The sequence below is a fragment of the Tetrahymena thermophila genome (assembly GCF_000189635.1).
Source record: "Tetrahymena thermophila SB210 genomic scaffold scf_8254811, whole genome shotgun sequence".
Lineage (NCBI taxonomy): Eukaryota > Ciliophora > Oligohymenophorea > Hymenostomatida > Tetrahymenidae > Tetrahymena > Tetrahymena thermophila.
In genome coordinates this window covers 773,883-792,225 of record NW_002476567.1, presented here as the reverse complement: position 1 = coordinate 792,225, position 18,343 = coordinate 773,883, and the positions used below count along the sequence as shown (strand labels likewise).

At 22.4% G+C, this 18,343-nt stretch overlaps 6 protein-coding genes across 6 annotated transcripts; 2 read left to right on the top strand and 4 right to left on the bottom strand. All coding sequences in view use genetic code 6, as the record gives it.

The window, feature by feature from the left end:
* Positions 1-237: 237 nt before the first annotated feature.
* Positions 238-4,041, bottom strand: TTHERM_00059410 (Serine/Threonine kinase domain protein; the record flags this gene model as incomplete). The annotated part of the gene is made up of 9 exons (XM_001007673.2): positions 3,760-4,041; positions 3,477-3,566; positions 2,883-3,078; positions 2,597-2,763; positions 2,135-2,295; positions 1,866-2,034; positions 1,570-1,803; positions 367-1,514; positions 238-313 (listed from the first exon to the last, which is right to left on the bottom strand). Exons 1-9 carry the CDS (start codon positions 3,916-3,918, stop codon positions 238-240), a joined length of 2,400 nt encoding a protein of 799 aa, XP_001007673.2. The 5' UTR covers positions 3,919-4,041.
* A 1,316-nt stretch (positions 4,042-5,357) lies between these two features.
* TTHERM_00059420 (MFS transporter) lies at positions 5,358-7,892 on the bottom strand (the record flags this gene model as incomplete). Its single annotated transcript, XM_001007674.2, has 9 exons — positions 5,358-5,563; positions 5,620-5,737; positions 5,801-5,961; positions 6,017-6,082; positions 6,133-6,660; positions 6,725-6,937; positions 7,135-7,381; positions 7,441-7,575; positions 7,800-7,892. The coding sequence occupies 9 exons, from the start codon at positions 7,890-7,892 to the stop codon at positions 5,358-5,360; spliced, it is 1,767 nt and encodes a 588-aa protein (XP_001007674.2).
* Positions 7,893-8,925: 1,033 nt separating this feature from the next.
* Positions 8,926-9,795, top strand: TTHERM_00059440 (zinc finger, matrin type 2; the record flags this gene model as incomplete). The annotated part of the gene is made up of 2 exons (XM_001007676.1): positions 8,926-9,228; positions 9,289-9,795. 2 exons carry the CDS (start codon positions 8,926-8,928, stop codon positions 9,793-9,795), a joined length of 810 nt encoding a protein of 269 aa, XP_001007676.1.
* Positions 9,796-10,375: 580 nt separating this feature from the next.
* On the top strand, positions 10,376-11,542 carry TTHERM_00059450 (ADP-ribosylation factor(Arf)/Arf-like (Arl) small GTPase family protein; the record flags this gene model as incomplete). The annotated part of the gene is made up of 6 exons (XM_001007677.2): positions 10,376-10,443; positions 10,569-10,641; positions 10,732-10,779; positions 10,922-10,969; positions 11,029-11,124; positions 11,192-11,542. 6 exons carry the CDS (start codon positions 10,376-10,378, stop codon positions 11,540-11,542), a joined length of 684 nt encoding a protein of 227 aa, XP_001007677.2.
* Positions 11,543-12,701: 1,159 nt separating this feature from the next.
* TTHERM_000059449 (transmembrane protein, putative) lies at positions 12,702-13,229 on the bottom strand (the record flags this gene model as incomplete). Its single annotated transcript, XM_012795521.1, has 2 exons — positions 12,702-12,920; positions 12,978-13,229. The coding sequence occupies 2 exons, from the start codon at positions 13,227-13,229 to the stop codon at positions 12,702-12,704; spliced, it is 471 nt and encodes a 156-aa protein (XP_012650975.1).
* Positions 13,230-14,660: 1,431 nt separating this feature from the next.
* Positions 14,661-17,040, bottom strand: TTHERM_00059480 (amidase; the record flags this gene model as incomplete). The annotated part of the gene is made up of 3 exons (XM_001007680.3): positions 14,661-15,432; positions 15,518-15,794; positions 16,110-17,040. 3 exons carry the CDS (start codon positions 17,038-17,040, stop codon positions 14,661-14,663), a joined length of 1,980 nt encoding a protein of 659 aa, XP_001007680.2.
* Positions 17,041-18,343: the final 1,303 nt, after the last annotated feature.

Here is an 18,343-nt window from a genome sequence, read left to right as displayed (position 1 = left end):
AATACGATAATTATTTATTTATTTATTTAATAATTCTTATAATTCAGTTAAATAAATTGTTCCAAAATTAAATTATATTGAAAACTATTACATTTTCAGAGTTTAATTTATAATTTATTAATTTATCAATTTTTGTAAAAAATTATATTCATTTTTACTTTTTGTTAAAACTTATTTGTTTTAATATTTTAAACAAATTTTAATTAAAAAAGTGAAGATATTAAAAATTCGTTTTAATCATATGTCTTCTTCACATTCTAAGAAATCAAAGGAATCTTTGTAGATAACCTTTCTGGATTCAGTTAAAACTCTCCTTTGAAATAAAAAAATAAAATTAATTTTAAATAAATAAATAATCATATTTACTAACTGTGTGGAAAGCTTTAAATAGAATTAGCTATTTGTTAAATACTTTTTTATGGTGAGTTGAGATCAGAATCTTTGATACCTGCTTAAGAAGAGAATTAACTCGGTTTATAACCTTCTTTTTATCTAGTATTAGGGCGAGAATCTAAAATCTGCAAAGTTGGCTGAGAGTTATTTTTTGGTATTGATCTTGAATTTGATTTAGCTGTAGTAGAAGAATTATTATTGCTATTATTACTACAAGTACTATTAGGAGTTTTTACTGATTCTCTAGATTGCTATTACTATAATTGTAAACTTTACTTATGAAAGGATAGTTACTTTTCTTATTTTTATTTATTATTGTTGTTATTTTCGTTCACTCCTGCACTTGATGTATTTAAACATGGGCTACCTGAGCTACAAGCACTAATATTTACAGAATTTGTTGATTAATTATGGGGATTGGTGACTAATTTTATTTAAAAATTTTAGCTCGATTTTCTTACTTGCTTTGAGGTACTTGATAAATTTGTATAGCTAGGTTAGTTTGATTAAGTATTAATGGGAGTTTATATTGGTCTTTATAAAGAATTAGTTTTTATATGAGAAATTAATTAAACACCACCATTTTATTGTGGTCTTTATGCTCTTTGTGCATGTGCTGATAACTTTTATTAATTCTACTACATTTTTGCTTGATTAGGTTAGTTTTATTAGTTTCCGAAATTAAATAAATTTTAATTATCTTTTTTACCAAAGAAGATAGGTGTAGATTGTAAGCTATTTTATCCTTTGTTAATCTATGGCAACTATATATTTTTTTAATTTACTGAGTTCGGACTTTCAGCATAGAATTTTGAATAGCTATTTGATATTTACAAATTTTATTGGTTTCCCAATTATATTTATTTAGAATTTATCAACTATGGAGAATTATCCTTGCTCTATGATGAATTTGGTTGGTTTGGTGAATTTGTTTAGGATTTTGCTTATCCAATCTAAAATTTATTATTCACTTTATGATCTAAGGGTATTTATAGCTTAAATTTAAAAGATTAATTATTAGTTAACTTCTCTGCTGCATTCGATTTTTCATTTATTTTGGCAACATTTAAACGAATATTTCTTGCTGGAGAGTCCTCTGCTCTCTTTAAGTCAAAATTAGGCTATATTTTACATATTAAAATTTTATAAAAAATCTTTAAGTTAATATTTAATTACGGAGGAATCCATTTATAAATAGTTTTTGTTCATATTATCCATATATAAATCCTATTCATTAGTGAATGTCTTTCTGGTTGCTTATCTTTCAGTCGCTGGCGAGTCCTTTTCGTCAAACGTTTTATATTTCTATGGACTCATTTTTATCTTTAGAGGTTATATTTTTATAGAATTCTCAGTCTACTTTGTTGATTTTTATTAAATGTATTTCAAAACTAAAATGGCCTTAATTGCCTATTTATAATTAAAGGATAAATTAATTTTAATAGATTTTTTAGCCATTTAATATTAAATACCTAAGATAGCTTTCTTTCGTTTTGAAAAACTCTTGCACTTTCTTAAAAACTTAAAGGGATACTTGAGTTTAATTTTCTAGTAATAAAAGGGTGCTTTAAAACCTAGCTAGCTGTATATCTATTTGATGGTTCTTTATTCAGCATCCTTAAAAGTAAATCTTTTGCCAGACTTTCAATGATAAAAAAAATACATCAAATTAAGTATATTATTTTAATTTAAACTAGAGGGTATTATATTATTGTGTGCTTTAAAAATTGTAAATCTTTACTCTGATGGGAAGTCATCTTCATCTAATACTTCTTTTGATACATCTAAGTTGATAATTTTTTTTATATATTCTTCTCTTGAAATGCTTGAACTCTTGAAGGGGTGCTTTCCCATTGTGTATAGCATATAAAGGATTATTCCGCAACTCCATATATCTATTGGCTAAATGTAATTAATAATAATTAATTAATTAATTAATTTAGAAAAAAATTAAATTTGTATAAGAAATATCTTATTATTTTTAAATAAATTGAATGGCTTAGAGATAATTTCATCATCAACTTCATTTGATTATGAGAACAAATTTCTTTTTTTTATAATCTCTTAGACCTCAAACTCGATCATAGCATTCAAAAAATAAATAATTTAGGTAATCATGAATTTTCTAACATATAATAAACTACTAGTTCATAATCATCATTTTTTAGATATAAAGAATATTTTCAAAAGGAAAATTAATTACCTTAGAGTATTATTTCTCAGCTAGAATCTCTGGGGCCATAAATATGACTGTTCCACATTTCTAAGAGTATGACTTAAAAGGTACTCCATCTTAATACTTAACAGATAACCCAAAATCAGATAATTTTAATTTTGATAAATCTTCTTTGCTTCCAAGAAGTATATTTTCTAATTTAATGATATTTAATTAAAAGTAAATTAACAATATTATGTCAATATAATAGCTAGTAATTAATTAAAAATCTTTCAACGCTGAATTATATTTAATTTCTACTGTAACTTCTTACCTGGTTTTATATCTCTATGAAGAACATTATTTTCATGCATACATTTAAGTGCTGACATCAAGTGGCTCATTATCACACTTATTTCTTGTTAATTAAAAGGATTATTTTTTGCTTTTCTTTCTTCAATTAATTGCTGCAGTGTTCCGCATCCAATATACTCCATTACTATATATTTATTTGAGTCGAGTTCTATGAACTAATTTTAAAAATTATACAAATGCTTTATTAGTATTCAATCAAATTAAAATTAACACTCATTTATTAAAACTAACTAATAAAATATATATGTCTGTCTGTAAATCTATCTATCTAATTTAATTTCATGAAATTTCGATACAGCTAAGGGAATTAAATAATTTTTTTTCAAGTCTATAAAAAATTTATTTTTTAAATATCTGTGAATATGAAATAAGGCTATAAATTTCTTTTCCATACTTGCTGACTAACATTTTTCATTTAAAAAGTATTTGCTTTTTTGCTTAACAAAGAATTTATATCTTAAACTTCTTCGTATGCTATTTATAAAGCTTTTAATAGAGGTCAATTTATTGAGTGTGTTGATTAAGCTAAAAATGCATTATTTAAAAGAATTACCTTCTTAAATTTAACTATGTTAGGATGGTCTAAACCTCTCAATATAGATGTCTCAATACTAGTATATTTTTCTTTATTATTTTGAGTAACCTATTGTTAATAGAAAATTATATTTGCCATTTCAAAGCTATAGAAATGTTTAGTTGATTAAAAAAGCATGATAAACTAATTAACTAATGAGAAGATTCATGAGCAAAATATTTTTTTATATTTCTTTTTATTTCTTTATATGGCTAAGATTGAATAAGAACATGTATTTCAGATTAATCGTTCAAATGTTTACTTTGACTGCGCACAAAGAACCATCTTAAATATCTCTGCCTTTAAATACAACTCCAAATGAACCTTCATCTATTTTTTCTATTAATTCTATGGAATATTCTTCTTTTAACTGATTTTGTTCATCTTCGTCTACTATGGAAGAAATTTCATCTTAGTTCATTTGCTTATTTTTCTTTCCTTATTCGATATTTAAAATTTTTTTACTCTACTACTGTTTATATTTTTGATGAGACTAACCTACTTCGATTTAATTAATAATATAAAATCTTAGTAAAAAAAATTTTTTTATTAATTTCTAATTTTTATAAATTAATAAGTATTGAAGAAATACTCATTTTGATACTTTTAAGCATGATAATTTAAAGTAAATACGCTAAAAGCAGAAAAGCTACTTAATTATTTTCAAAGGCCAGTGACATACTTATAAAATAAGATTCAAAATTAAGTTAATTAATCTACAGTTTTAAAAATATTCCTTTTCATCAGATACTCACTCATCAATGTAAATTTTCAATTCATTAAGTTATTTAAGATTTCGTAGAGTTATTTATAACAAACTAATTTTTAATCAAAAACATAGAATTTTAATCTAAAATCATATAAAATAGTGTATATATTGAATTTTTTTGGGAAATAACTTCTAAAAAAATTCAATTTTAATCACTAAGGTTATAATATTTTTACAAATAAATACATTAAAATTAATAATTAATTTAGGTTATGTCTGTATAATTTATTTGTGATTATAAAAATATTCTTTAATCTCAAGGATTTTAAAATTATGATATCTTTGGTAATAAGCAAATGAGTTTGTTACCAAGATTGCAGTATTAATTAAATTTATCTGTAATTTACCAAAATTTGCTTAAACCTATTCGTTGATAGATACTTAAATATTTAAAATTTTAACATTTTTTATTTAAATTTTAGAAATTTATTAGATTTTTATTTATTCATTTTTTATTATAAAGTCTTAATAAAAGTATCAAATTTAAAAATCAATACACCCGTTCTTTTACTTTAAATTCTTTCTATAGAATTTATTATATCTACTTACATATAGAATGATAAATATTTGAAATAACTCTTTCTAAAATAAATTGCTTTTTTTTAAGTAAAAATTATAATAATTGTTTAAATATAAAATAAATAAAATATTTACTTAACTCATTTTTTGAGTTAAAAATATTTACTAAAAATCATTAAATATTTTAAGCCTTTATTAAAACGAGTAAATTTATCTAAATAATTATTTTTTATGGTAAATTAAGAATTAATGAAAGAGAAGAAGAAAATTAAATAAGATAATATTACTGTAATTATATTTATTTTCCAGCGCTTGAATGAATTGATATCTCATAAAACTTTCTTTTTACATTATAGATGATAATAAATAAATAATTCTAATATTTATCTCTTTTATTTCCAAATACTTTAAGCATAGAATATACATAAAAAATATTTTAACTAATTTATAGATTTAACAACTTTATATTTGAGAGAATAATGAATAAATATAAAGAAATATTTACAAATGCGTTAATAAAAACTAAATAAATTACAAACAGCTTTATTAATAGCTGTTAAATCATTAATTCATCATTGAGGGGCATTATTATTAGGGTTAATTACTTAGAGGGGAATATCTTATTTTTATTGTTGCTGTTAGTTTTCTTAAATGAAATCATCCATATTTTGATTTTCATCAAGCGACAAAGTTAATAAATATCCAAAGAATCCTAAAATTGTTGTAAAGTATAATGGATGAATTTCCAGATTTTATGCTAAAGGAGCCAAACTACTACCTAAATTATTTATTAATTGTTAATTTTTTACTTAAATATAAAAATGAATTAATTACCTATAGAGCCAACAATCATACAAATACCTTGGCCTTGTGATCTTAATACTGTAGGGAAAGCTTCACTTGTGTATGTCATCAAAATTACAGTAAAGAAAACTATAGCGAATTTAAGAATCTATTTATTTCAATTAATATTTATTTTAAATCGATTGTGCTATTAATCAAATATGTTAATTACAATTGCAAATAGGATAACTGCTTCTTTAGCTATACAAAAACTTCCTATATATCTGCACTCAGGAGGGATCTCAATTACAGCTGAAAAAAATGAAAAAATAATCATCATAAGCATAGAATGCTTTATAGCTTTTTTCCTTGTTAATCTTAACTTCAGGGGTACTAATTATTGATTAATTTTTAATTTAGAAAATGTTTACAATTTATAAAATATTACTGCTGACCAAAGCTGATAATACTTCAATAATAGCTAAAATTTAGAAGTTCTTTTAAAGTTCATCACCTTTTTATAGTTAATTTTAAAAATATGATATCTTTAAAAGATTATTTTACCAAAGTTTCTGATTGAGAAAAGCAAGGAAAAGTAAGTAAAATATCTTGTAAACCAAAAGTAGCACATAACCAATGTTATCTTTATAATTTTTTTAGATTTGACAAGATCTAAAAAGTTTGTTTATCTTTACAATTCATCTTAAAAAACTTTTTAAGGACGAATGTAGCTTGTGTTTGCCTCCTAAGGATCTTAAATATTATTCTTATCTTAAATTTAAGTTACAATTGAGTTATAATCATCTATTTCTTCATATAAGTGAAATTCATAAGGAGGTCTATTATTTCTAGCACTGATAAATCTAAATACCTCTCTTGCTTCGTAATATCTCTTTCTACTTGCTAAATAGCGAGGACTTTCACAAAAATACCTATAACTTAAAGCAACACTTAATAATAGTGGAAGACCTATGCAAAAAATATATATTAATCTCCATTCTTCAACAAGTCCACTAATTGTAGGCTACAGAACTTATGAAAGTGCCCACATAATTTACAGAACTGTAACTGATATGTCTCTAAATCTTCTTTCTAAAATTATTATAAACACAAAATAACTCTGATTTCTTGGACTAAATAATGTAATATAAAATACCAGAAATCTCAGAGCAATATACCAAAATAATAGTTTCATATCCATTCATGCCAAAACCTGCAAGAAAAGTGAGTCCCATAACCATATTGATATTTGAAGAAAAGCCAATACCTATCGTGGCTATACTACCTATTATGATAGATATTAAAAAGCTTTTTCTTCTACCAAATCTATCTGAACACCAACTACTCACTAAACCAGCAACAAAATAACCTTATTTAATAAGTATTAATTTATAAGCTTGAAATTTTCAAATATTTTATCTAAATTTGTTAATGAAAATATTTTAATTTTATCCTAAAAATGATCTATTTATCTATGAATCTTTGTATTATTTTTTTTTATATATCTTAATAATATTCTTAGAATTAATTTATTAATATTTAACTAAGTTATTGTGTTTTTATTACCTGCAAATATAATAGACTGAGCTATAGAGACTAAAGGAGCTTTATCGCAATACAAGTCAAATTCAGATGCAATTGATTAATCTTTATCTATTATTCTAAATTTTCCCTTTCCTGAGTTAATAATGTTACACACTCCTTCCTCTTAGCAGGTGACATATGTGTTTTGATTATAATAATCGCATTCAAATTTAGGAGACTAAAACATGATCGGTGAAATCATAACTAGCATACTATAAAATATCCATTACTATTTTATCATTTAGAAAAGAATGCTTAGCTCAATATTAAATAAACATTTTATCTTACAAATGAAAGTATCCATGTGATTCTTTGCTAAAATCTAGAGTTATCGCCGACATATATATAAGACTTATTTAAATCTATAAATGTTTTTGTCATATCATTTACTATGAATGCTGGTCTTTTTAATGGTCTACTTTACTTTAAAAATCATTTAAAAATTACTAAAAAGCAAAGCTAGATGATTTTTTCTTTAAAAACATAAAATAAATTTCATTTTTATGAATAATTTTTAAAAAAAATATTTCTTGTGGGATCTTTTGTTAAAAAATGGTTATTTGATGCTTATTTATTTGTATTATTTTGACTATTTATTAATCATTTGCTAAAATCTTTATTCATTAAATTTCTCAAATAATACTTACTTAATAGATTTGACGAAAACCTAAATGACCAGCATCAGAGTTGTTTGATATAGTAGAAGTTAAAAGCCTTTCGTTTATGTTGTTGCTACTCATTTAATCTAAGCTTGAAAGTATAAATAATCCTTTTAATATATTTATTTACTTTTTCTACTGTAGTGAAATAAATAATCAATTTAATTAATTTTCAATTTAAAGAAAATTTATGAATTTATTGGATATTATAATGAAACAAGTTATCAATCAATAAATAAATAGGAATGAATTCTTTAAAATATGCAAGATTGTGACTTGTAATTATCTATATGATTTTTTAAATAAATCTCTGTCATAAACCAGCCAAATATAAATTTAAAACAATTTGATATCAGTAATTTATTCCTAATTTAGAGTAGATAAAACTAAATTTATAAAGTAACATATCTATCACATAAATACTTCAACTTAGCTTTTAATTTTCAAATATTTTTATTTACTTTTGTTTCATTATTTTTTTAAAATTAATGACTTTATCATGTTTTTTTTATTTTATTTCAAATTTTTTAATAGAAGTTTTAATTTGCCCTTTTTACAAATCTGTTAGAAATTAAAAACTAAAGATTTTTACTCTTTGTATTCATTCCTTAAACTTAAACCTATTTTTTTATATAAAATTGTGATTTAGCTCAAAGTGATATCAATATTATTAGTTTCCTAAAATATTTTAAAAAATAAAAACCTTAAAATATTTGAAAACAAGCTGTTAATTTAGTTTTAAGATCTATTTTCTGGATTTAGAATTGATTTAATTTTCAAAATTTTAATACCATGCTTGAATTATTGTTTGATATAATATATGAACTCTTTAATTTTATAAATAAAACTTATTATTTATAACTTTAAATGATGAAAATATTAAAATCAATATTTTTATTTGCAAATATAAATAAAATTATTATAGAGTAAAAAAATTTCAAATAACTATGAGAATTTTTAAGATAGAGATAATTTTCTATTACCATTTATTTAAAGCTTATTAATATCATTTGATATTTCTTATATAATCATAGCATCTACTATATTTTTATAAATTAATTTAATATTTTTTGTCTTTTAAGTTTGTGAAAATTATTAGAAATATAATTACAAAATGAGCATGAAGGATGATTTAACTAAGGAAGAAATTCCTGAAAACGATGCAAACTACGAAAAAGTTGTAGAAGAAGTTTTTGATGAAAAGTATGGAAGAAAGAAGTTTATAGTAAAAAAAGTTTTAAAGCAAAAATAGAAAGATGAGGATATAGATGGAACCAATACTATTTAGTAGACCATATATTTTTAAAGAAGAACAGAAGACTTAGGCTTAGATAAAAAGATTGGTGAAAGAATTAATGTTCTTAAAGAATCTCATAAATCAGAGCATGGTGGTTTTTATTGCTAACTTTGTGATACAGTAATTAATTATTTTTAATTATAATAATATTTTTTAACATTTTAAATTTATTGAATAAAGCATGTTTGGGATAGTAATGCATGGCTAGACCATGTTAACGGTAAAAAGCACAATCGTTTATTAGGTATGAATAATAAAGTAGAAAAAGTTGGTCTAGATCAAATTAAAGCAAAACTAGAAAGCTTAAAAAAAGATAAATAATAAAAAGTTAAAGACTATGAGCAATTGATTTATGAAATGGATAATGAATAGCAAGACAAAAAAATAAAATTTTAAAATGATAGAAAAAAGTTAAAAACAGAGGAATAATCAGCATATAATCCTTCTGATTCATAAAATAAGCATGAATAAAAGTCTAAATCTGAAGAACTATAAAAATAAGAGTTTACAGAAGATTCCAATAAAAAAGAAGGTGATGATAAAGAATAAAATAAAGAGCAAAAAAAAGGAGATGAAGATAGCAATTAAAATGAAGAAGAGGAAGAGGAGGAAGAAGAAGATCCTAATGCTGCTATGATGGCTATGATGGGTTTGCCTACTTCTTTCAATACAAAAGCTAAAAACTGAAAAACTTAATATTTTAGAATTAAACTAGATAATAAATTTGTATATATTTAAGAGTAATTACTTAGTTAAATTTTTAAATCATAAATGTTATTCATGAAATAATTCAAATGTCTTTTCATTTTTATAGAATATATGTGATAAAAAAATATATTATGAGTAGAGTTTTTCTATAATTTTAATTACTGAACCATTAAAAAAAATAAATAGATAAATAAATATGTTGTTTTTATTTTAAAATAATAATTAATTGCCCAAAAAATTAAGAGCTCAGCTCAATAAAGTTTTTGAATTTGTTTATTACAAAATTTAAAGATATTTTACATTTCTACTTAACAGCTTTATAAAAATTAATGATTTAATGATTATAATCAGATTAAACTGTAAATCTTAGGCAAGCATTTATAAATAATTTATAGCTTTTTGCTGAAACAATTCAAATAAAATAAGAAATAATAAATCCTTTCTTAAAAATAAGATTAATAAATAAATATATAAAATAAAATAAGCTTTAGCTTAAGTAAGTAGCAGGAAAGCTGACATAACTAAGGTTAATTAAGTATAGAAAGCCTTATTAATAAAGATGGATACATAGTAAGATGAGGATTAATAAATAAACGAAAGTATGCAAAGCGATAATATAGAAGTAATGTAAATGACAATTATATTTATGAATATTTTGCCATTTAAAAAAGTTAATAATGATTTAAGACTTTTCATAAATTTTAAAAATTAATTCAGTTCTTTATTAGTTATTTAATTAAAATTATTAAAAGTGAGTATCCATTTTAAGTAGTCCTGATTGGAGATCCAGGAGTTGGAAAGACTAGCTTTTTAATTCGTTTTTCTGTAATTAGTTATTAAAGTTTCACAATCAATAATGAGTTATTTCTGAAAAAATTAATTTGATGAAGCTGATTAAAATATTTATATTAAAAGGAAGACTAATTCTTAAAAAATGTGAACACATCAGTGGGTATTGATTTTGTAATTAAATAATTAAAATAAATTTATTCAAAAAAAGAAAAAATATTCATAGTTTATATTTTCTTAGAACTGAATTTTCTGCAATTTTGATTGATAACTACTTTATAGATAATTAATTTTTTGTATTTATTTATATACATAGAGATTCAGAAGTCTAATCCTATAAAATAAATAGATAAAACTTAAAATAGTAAAATATTTTTATAAAGAATTTATTAGTATCTATTGCATTTTATATGAATTATTAAGTGGGATACAGCTGGATAAGAAAACTTTAGGTCAATATCCAAAAAATACTTCTAAAAAGCAGATGCAGTAGTAATCATGTTCGATATAACTAATAACGTAAATAAATAAAAAAATACATTGCAGTTACAAGATAATATAAGTAGTTTTAAATAAATTAATTTAGGAAAGCTTTAACAATTTAGGATATTGGTCAAAAGAATTAAACGAAAATTGTAAAGACATAAATATTCCAAAAATATTAGTAGGACATAAATCAGATTTGAATTCAAAAAGAACAGTTTTAGAAGAAGAAATAGATGACTTTGTTAGCAGCTAAAATATGGAATATATTGAAGCAAGTGCAAAAGAAAATACTAATGTTATAATGACATTTGCTAAAATAGGATAAAAATTAATAGACATATATGAAGACGGCGAATTAAATTTCTAAAAAAATAACAGAGAAATGCTTATAACATAAGAAAAAAAGAAAATACAGTCAGAGGCTCATTGTAAATGTTGCTTAAATGAATGACAGGTAGAAAATAAACCAAAATATAATTATAATTCTTAATTAACTCAGCAAAAGTATTCTAAGAAGTATTAAAATATTATTAAAAATAATTAAATTAATCAATATTTTGTTAATTTAAGTTAAATTATTTAAAATATAATTTTTGTAATATTCTTATTATTTGTAATTCATCTGCTTACAAGAAAAAGGTAGATTAAAAATTAATATATATAAATTTAAAGAACTTTTTTAATTTTACCTTCTTTGAAAGTATTTCCTTTACATTTTTTTACCAAAACTTAAATAGATTAAAAAATATTCTTTGAAATTATTTCCTTTAAATTTTTTTACCAAAATTTAAATAGATTAAAAAATATTTTATAATTCATGGATCGTTAACTATTTTTAGCTTCTATAAACGTATTTTTAAACATAAGAGTAGAATCTAAATCAAAATTTATTTAGAATTGGTAACTCATTAAAAAAAAATATTCTGAGAAGCATTTAAAAGCTATTACAATAGAGTATATTCCAAATTAGTATTTTGCAATTAACTAAATTATTTAAAAATAAAAATAAAAACACTTTTATTATTTTAATTTCTAATTAAACTAATTATAGGTAGATTAAAATTTATGATATATGTTAAAATGTACTGTAAACTAATTTTAGCTTCTTTGAGAGTCTTTCTTTCAAATATCCTTCAATTAAAATTTTTAAATATGATTACTATTCAATAAATTATTAATTCAATGTAATCATTTCTTAGATTTTATTTGATATAATAGTAATAAAAACCATCAAAATTTTAATTTATTGAAATTTACATTGATATTCTGAAAGAATACTTTTATGAATCATAAACTCCTTGAAAGTGATAATATTTCGGTAGTGTCAAGTTAAGAATATTCAAGAAATGTAAGCTTAGTTAGAGTAGAGGAGACTCTTATGATGAACCATATTGGAGATTAGTTTACTAAGAAGGAAGGGTTTTGGATTGAAAAAAGATCAGATGTATCTTAATACTTTTTATACATTGATATCTTAATGCAATATAAAAAATAATTAGAAAATATTAAATCTAATGTTATTCTAAGCTAATAGTAACTTACTCTATTGTAAAACTTTTCTGAATTGCAAGTGTTATATCCAGATAGAATTTACGATCATATTTATAGCTTCATTAGATTACAAGTTGATTTAATTCGTTGCAATAATTTGAATTTTGGAAAATGGGGAGTATTATTGTTTATAATATTTTAATTCGTTTAAATCGGAATTTATTGCATACCAATATTAATATCCAAGTATGCAGATTTCTATTATATCTTAGTATACCAGCTAGTAACTTTATCATCTCTTTGCTATGTCCTTTTGGTCTTAAATTATCTTCTAATTGCTTTTTTTTATAGGATAGAGGCTATAAAAAAAATGAAATTCAACGATTCAATTATACCTTATGAGCAAAGTTACTAAGAATTTATATTTAATGACAGGTTAACTCATTCTCTAAGTGATGGACTCTCTTGGTTCTTTATCCTAAGACTTTAAAAGTAAATCTTTTTTGATAAAATAGGATATTGTTAATGCGAACTTAGTTAAGATTTTATTAATAAAATGAATGTAAAATATCAAGCAATAAATAGCAATGATGAAATAATAACAATAGTATATAATGCTAAGTGGAAAGTTAAGAATAGTAAAGCATATAAGGGTTTAAATGATGCTGTTTTTAATACCATCTTTTTATATGAAATAGCTTTAAGTATAGTATTTTCAATCTCATATGGATATTATTTAATAGATAATTTTGATCTCTTTTGATAACACCTCTTTGATCAAAATCAAAGATATAATTATCATTGATCATGATATAATAGTTCAATAAATATTTATATGTAATCAAAACCAAACAAATTAAAAAAAAAGCTTTTATAATAATCAAAATTAAAAATAATAAAAGATAAACAAATTGTCTATGTAATATTCAAATTACTAAAAAAATTAATATTTTATAAAAGAAAAAATAAATAAGTCAGAGCATTTATAAAAAGTTAAACTGATAAAGATAAATCAATAATAGTAAAATCATGAATTAAATAAACTTATTTTAAAAGAAAAAGCTAAGAATGAAATATAAATCTAACATTGAAAACCATAAGGCCTAACTAACAAATTCATAAAAATCTATTTTAATTAATTAAAAAATAAATATTTAAATAAAAATTAACAAAAATTATTTTAACAAACCTAAATATAATGTTTTAACTAATAAAAAATTTGTAATTTTTTTGTTGTTTCAAAATATAATAATCGAAATTAATTTATTATCTAATTTGCACATAATGTAAAATTTTGATAATCATCGACTTGATTATTATTGCTATTAGCGATAATAATTATTGAGCATTAAATGGTTTTTTTTAAAAGCAATTATGGATTTAATTTAATAAACTATAAATAAGTATACTAATTTGAATGATATTAAAATAAAAATCTTCTTGATTATTATAGTCAAACAAAAATATATTTTAAAACCTCCGTTAATTCTTAGAATGGTAATTTTAATAAGAGGTATCTTTATTTTTAATAATGATAATTAAAATATTAGAGTAAATATTTGTATCAATATTTTAATAATTTTAAATTTTATCAAATATCCTACCAAAAATAATTAAAAATTTTCTATTTATTTATTTATAAAATAAAAATAAATTTTAATTACAATAATAAAAATATAAATTATTTTTTAAAAATAATTAAAATAAAATATTTTTTTAGAATAAAAATTTTTTATTATATTATCATTAAAAAATCATTAAGAATTATTTATTAATATTTGGGTAGATAAATATGTTAATAATTTAGAAATTTTATGAGCGATTCTATCAAAAATTATTTATGGTATCCATAATTAATTAAATATTAAAAATAAATATTATTTATTTATAATAGCAATAATAATTTAAAGAAATTATGTAAAACATTCAAATTTGTAATCATAAAGAAATGAAAGTTTCTATCATGATAATTTTTCAAAAATTAGTAAAGATTAATTAATATGTAGATGAAAGCCTGTTTATTTTTTAATAATAACTAAATAATTAATAATAAGTGTCAATTTTTTTAATTTAATGACTCAACATGAACAAGGGTGGAAATTATGTATTTATTCCAAAACTTTCATTGCGTTTAAGCATTTTTCGTCTTCATATGGAAGAGTTGCTACTTAAAGAGCTATTGGCATACCCTAAATACCTTAAAGATTCATTTAGATTAGCTTTTTAAGGATTCTATTATTTTTCTTAAAGTCAAATGTAAACTGTTCATCTTTTGCCTCAGCCAATCTCATAGGGATAGTACCACAAGGCAGCTCTAGAGTATTTGTCAGACAGCCATGGAACCTATATGATAAAAACCATTCTTCATGTTTTCTTGGTGCCCATGCATAAGAAATTGGAAGTATTAAGGCATCTATTTCTAAGCTCTACCAATATGAAAAGAATTTTTTCTTTAAAATTTCTCGTTCTCTTACCAATCTTTCATATTCTTCACTATCTACTTCTTACACAGACTCTATAGCATCGGCTATGATATCTTCTCCTATTAGCTTGAATAGCATCTGCCCAGCTTTTTTTATAGTAGAAGGAAGTTCTTGACCAAAGATTCCTAATTCTATACCTAATATTGATCTTTCACCTCTTAGCTCATTTAGCATCATTGCCTTATCTTGAGAACCCATAAATAGTTTTCTACTTATAAATTCCATTTTCCAAAATTCTTCACTAAGGTCAAATTCAACAACTTAATGTCCAGCTTTTGTCAATAAAGCAATATTCTCTTCTACTAAATTATTTATATATGAACCATATCCTATCCTTATATCCTTTTTAACTATTCCAAATCTTAATCTAAGTAATTAATTAAAAAATTATTTTAATTTTAAATTAACAGAAAAGAAGAATTTTATTTAGTTTTGCTTCATTAATTATTTACTTTCTATTGATATTAAAAGCTTCTTCATTAAATTTCATAGGAACACATTATTTGTCTTTGTTAAAATTACCAAACATTCCTTTCATACAATCTACAAGGTCATCAACACACTTTCCCATAGGTCCAAAAATTGGCATTATGGACTTAGCCACATCACAGTCATATCTTAATTCAAATCCTTGTGCCCCACTCTTAGAGACTCTTCTAGATGTTGGATTAAATCCATACAATCCACACCATCCGCTAGGCATTCTAATGCTACCTAGAAGATCACTACCTATTAAAATTAAAGTAGAAATAATTAATTTTATTTTTGATTAATACTAAATACAGAATTTCAAATTATTTTTCTTAATTTCAATTAAAGAGGAAATTATTATTAAATTAAATTCTTGGTTGCAAGTTGAAAGCATTATCATTATTCATCAAAAATTTCGAATTAATTAGATATTATATATTGTTATTATCAAAAATTTAACTATTCAATATTTACTCGTTTATAGAGATAATCTTAATTAAAAAAGATCTACCAAAAAAAATTTCAAATCATTTTAAATTTACAAAATTTATTTATCATATATTAATTAAATACCTATTGCTAGAGGAACTGAACGGGTAGCTACAATACCTCCTGAGCCTCCAGAAGATCCTCCTGTTGTTCTATATTTTTAGTATGGATTCTAAGAGAATCCAAAAACAGTATTATTAGTAATGTAATGCCCACAAAAGATTGGAGTGTTTGTCATGCAGATTACAATAGCACCCATTTCTCTGAGAACTCTGACCATTTCTGAATCTTCAAATCCATATTTGCATTAAGGGATATGTGATAGTACCTTTTAATTAGAAATTTCTTCATAGCTTAGTCTCCTTTTATAATCAGCACCTCTGACATCTCCTTCCCACACTTTTTAAAAATCCTACTAAAAGGTCTTACCGTCTACTTAATCAGCTAATCTAGATTAAAGTCCCATGGTGCATAAGAAGTTCTTAGCAGTTATATGATCTTTTATGGCAATAGGAATTCCATATAATGGAGGTAATTTACCTTAATTAGACTCCATTACTTCCTTTTTTTTGGCGTCTTTTTCTTTTGCTTCATTTAATGCGTTTTACAAGTCAATGTCAGCACAATGGTTCATCCCAAATGAGAAATCTGCTATTCTTTGTGCATACACTAGTACTATCTTTTCACAGCTAAGTTCGTTTTTCTCAATTTTAGAAATCAACTCTCTAATATTCTCAGCCTTTAACACAGTGTCTATGTCTTATTGGTCGATGTCGCCTTAGTGTTTCTACTTGAATTAAAGAACTTCATCTCTTCTCTTTGCCAAATATTCCTTTGTTTTTTTTTCTAAGTAGCTACTAGAGTAGAAAGGAAAACGACGTCTTAAGCGGGCTTGGAACCTCATATAAAGCTTGTGACTAAGAACCCATACAATAAGAAAATAAACTAATGATTTTTTCCTATTTTTTAAGAGATATTAAATGAATCTCTCTATGTCCATCAGTCTATCAATCATAGCTTTGTTGTTATTATATTTTGATTTATGTGTGTATGTGTGTTAATGTTACTTACTTTTTATGATTTAATATTTTTAAGATTATTTTGAATTATTTTTTCTACTAAGCTTAGTAAGAGGATGTTTTAAAATTGTAATGGAGAGACAACCAAACGATTATAATTAATATTTTTTGAGTTTTATATTAAAAATATATTTCTAATTATAAATAGGATTTTTTGAGTAAGAACTTGCAAGTGCAAGAAAATTAATTATGAAATTTCAATTAAAAGCTAATCAATATTAATGGTTCCATTCAAAATTTAAAAATTATATAAAATATACGTCATTTCAGCTTTTCGTCATTTGTTATAATCCAGAGAGGAGAGAGAGAGAGTTTTGGTGGTCTTCTTAATTTAAAGAAATCTAAGGCTTTATATTATAATAAATTGAAAATATATTAGGTTATCAACAATTACGCAACTGATAATACTTTGCAGAGTATTTTAATTTCATCTGAATATTTGGGCAATTATTGTTTAGGAATTCGATTTTAGTAGGTAAATAATTGAAGTGATGGCATTAAAATATTACGTAGGTACTTTGTAAAGAAATTACGAAATTAAATTTTTTTTATAATCAAGTCATTTATTGACTTGAATCTATCTTTTTTTTGTCTTTTAATTTCATCAAATATATTTTTTACTATATAAGATATAAAATATATACTTATATATAAATAAATAAATTTAATTCTCTTGTTTTTAAACCAATAAAATTTTATTTTATAATAATTGATTGATATTATCATTCCAATCAAGATTCTTAATAAAAATTTCAATTTTTTTAAATTTACAAATCAGTATTTTTTGTGTCTAATTATTAATTTTTAAATCAAAAATAGCTTAATTCCAAATTCAATATTATTAACTCTGATAATCAATCAATAAGATTATGAAAAAATCATCAGATTAGATAACAGATTTTATTCCCCGAATATTACAAATCAATTAAATAAATAATTAAGAAACGATACTCTAAAAAAATAAATAAATATCTTACATTTTTTAAATATAATAAATTAAATCTAAATTAAACATGATTTGGATTCACATTTTGATTTATTCTAAATATTTTTTAAATTTTGGAAACAATTTAGTATAAATAAATTTCCCTGGTTTTATATTTTAACTATTTTAATAATTATAAGTAATATTTTTATATTTAATTTTAAAACAAGACAGTAGATTTTTGATTTTCCTCATAAGAATATTTAATTGATTATTCTAGTTCTTTTTTAATACACTAAAGATCAATTTAATAA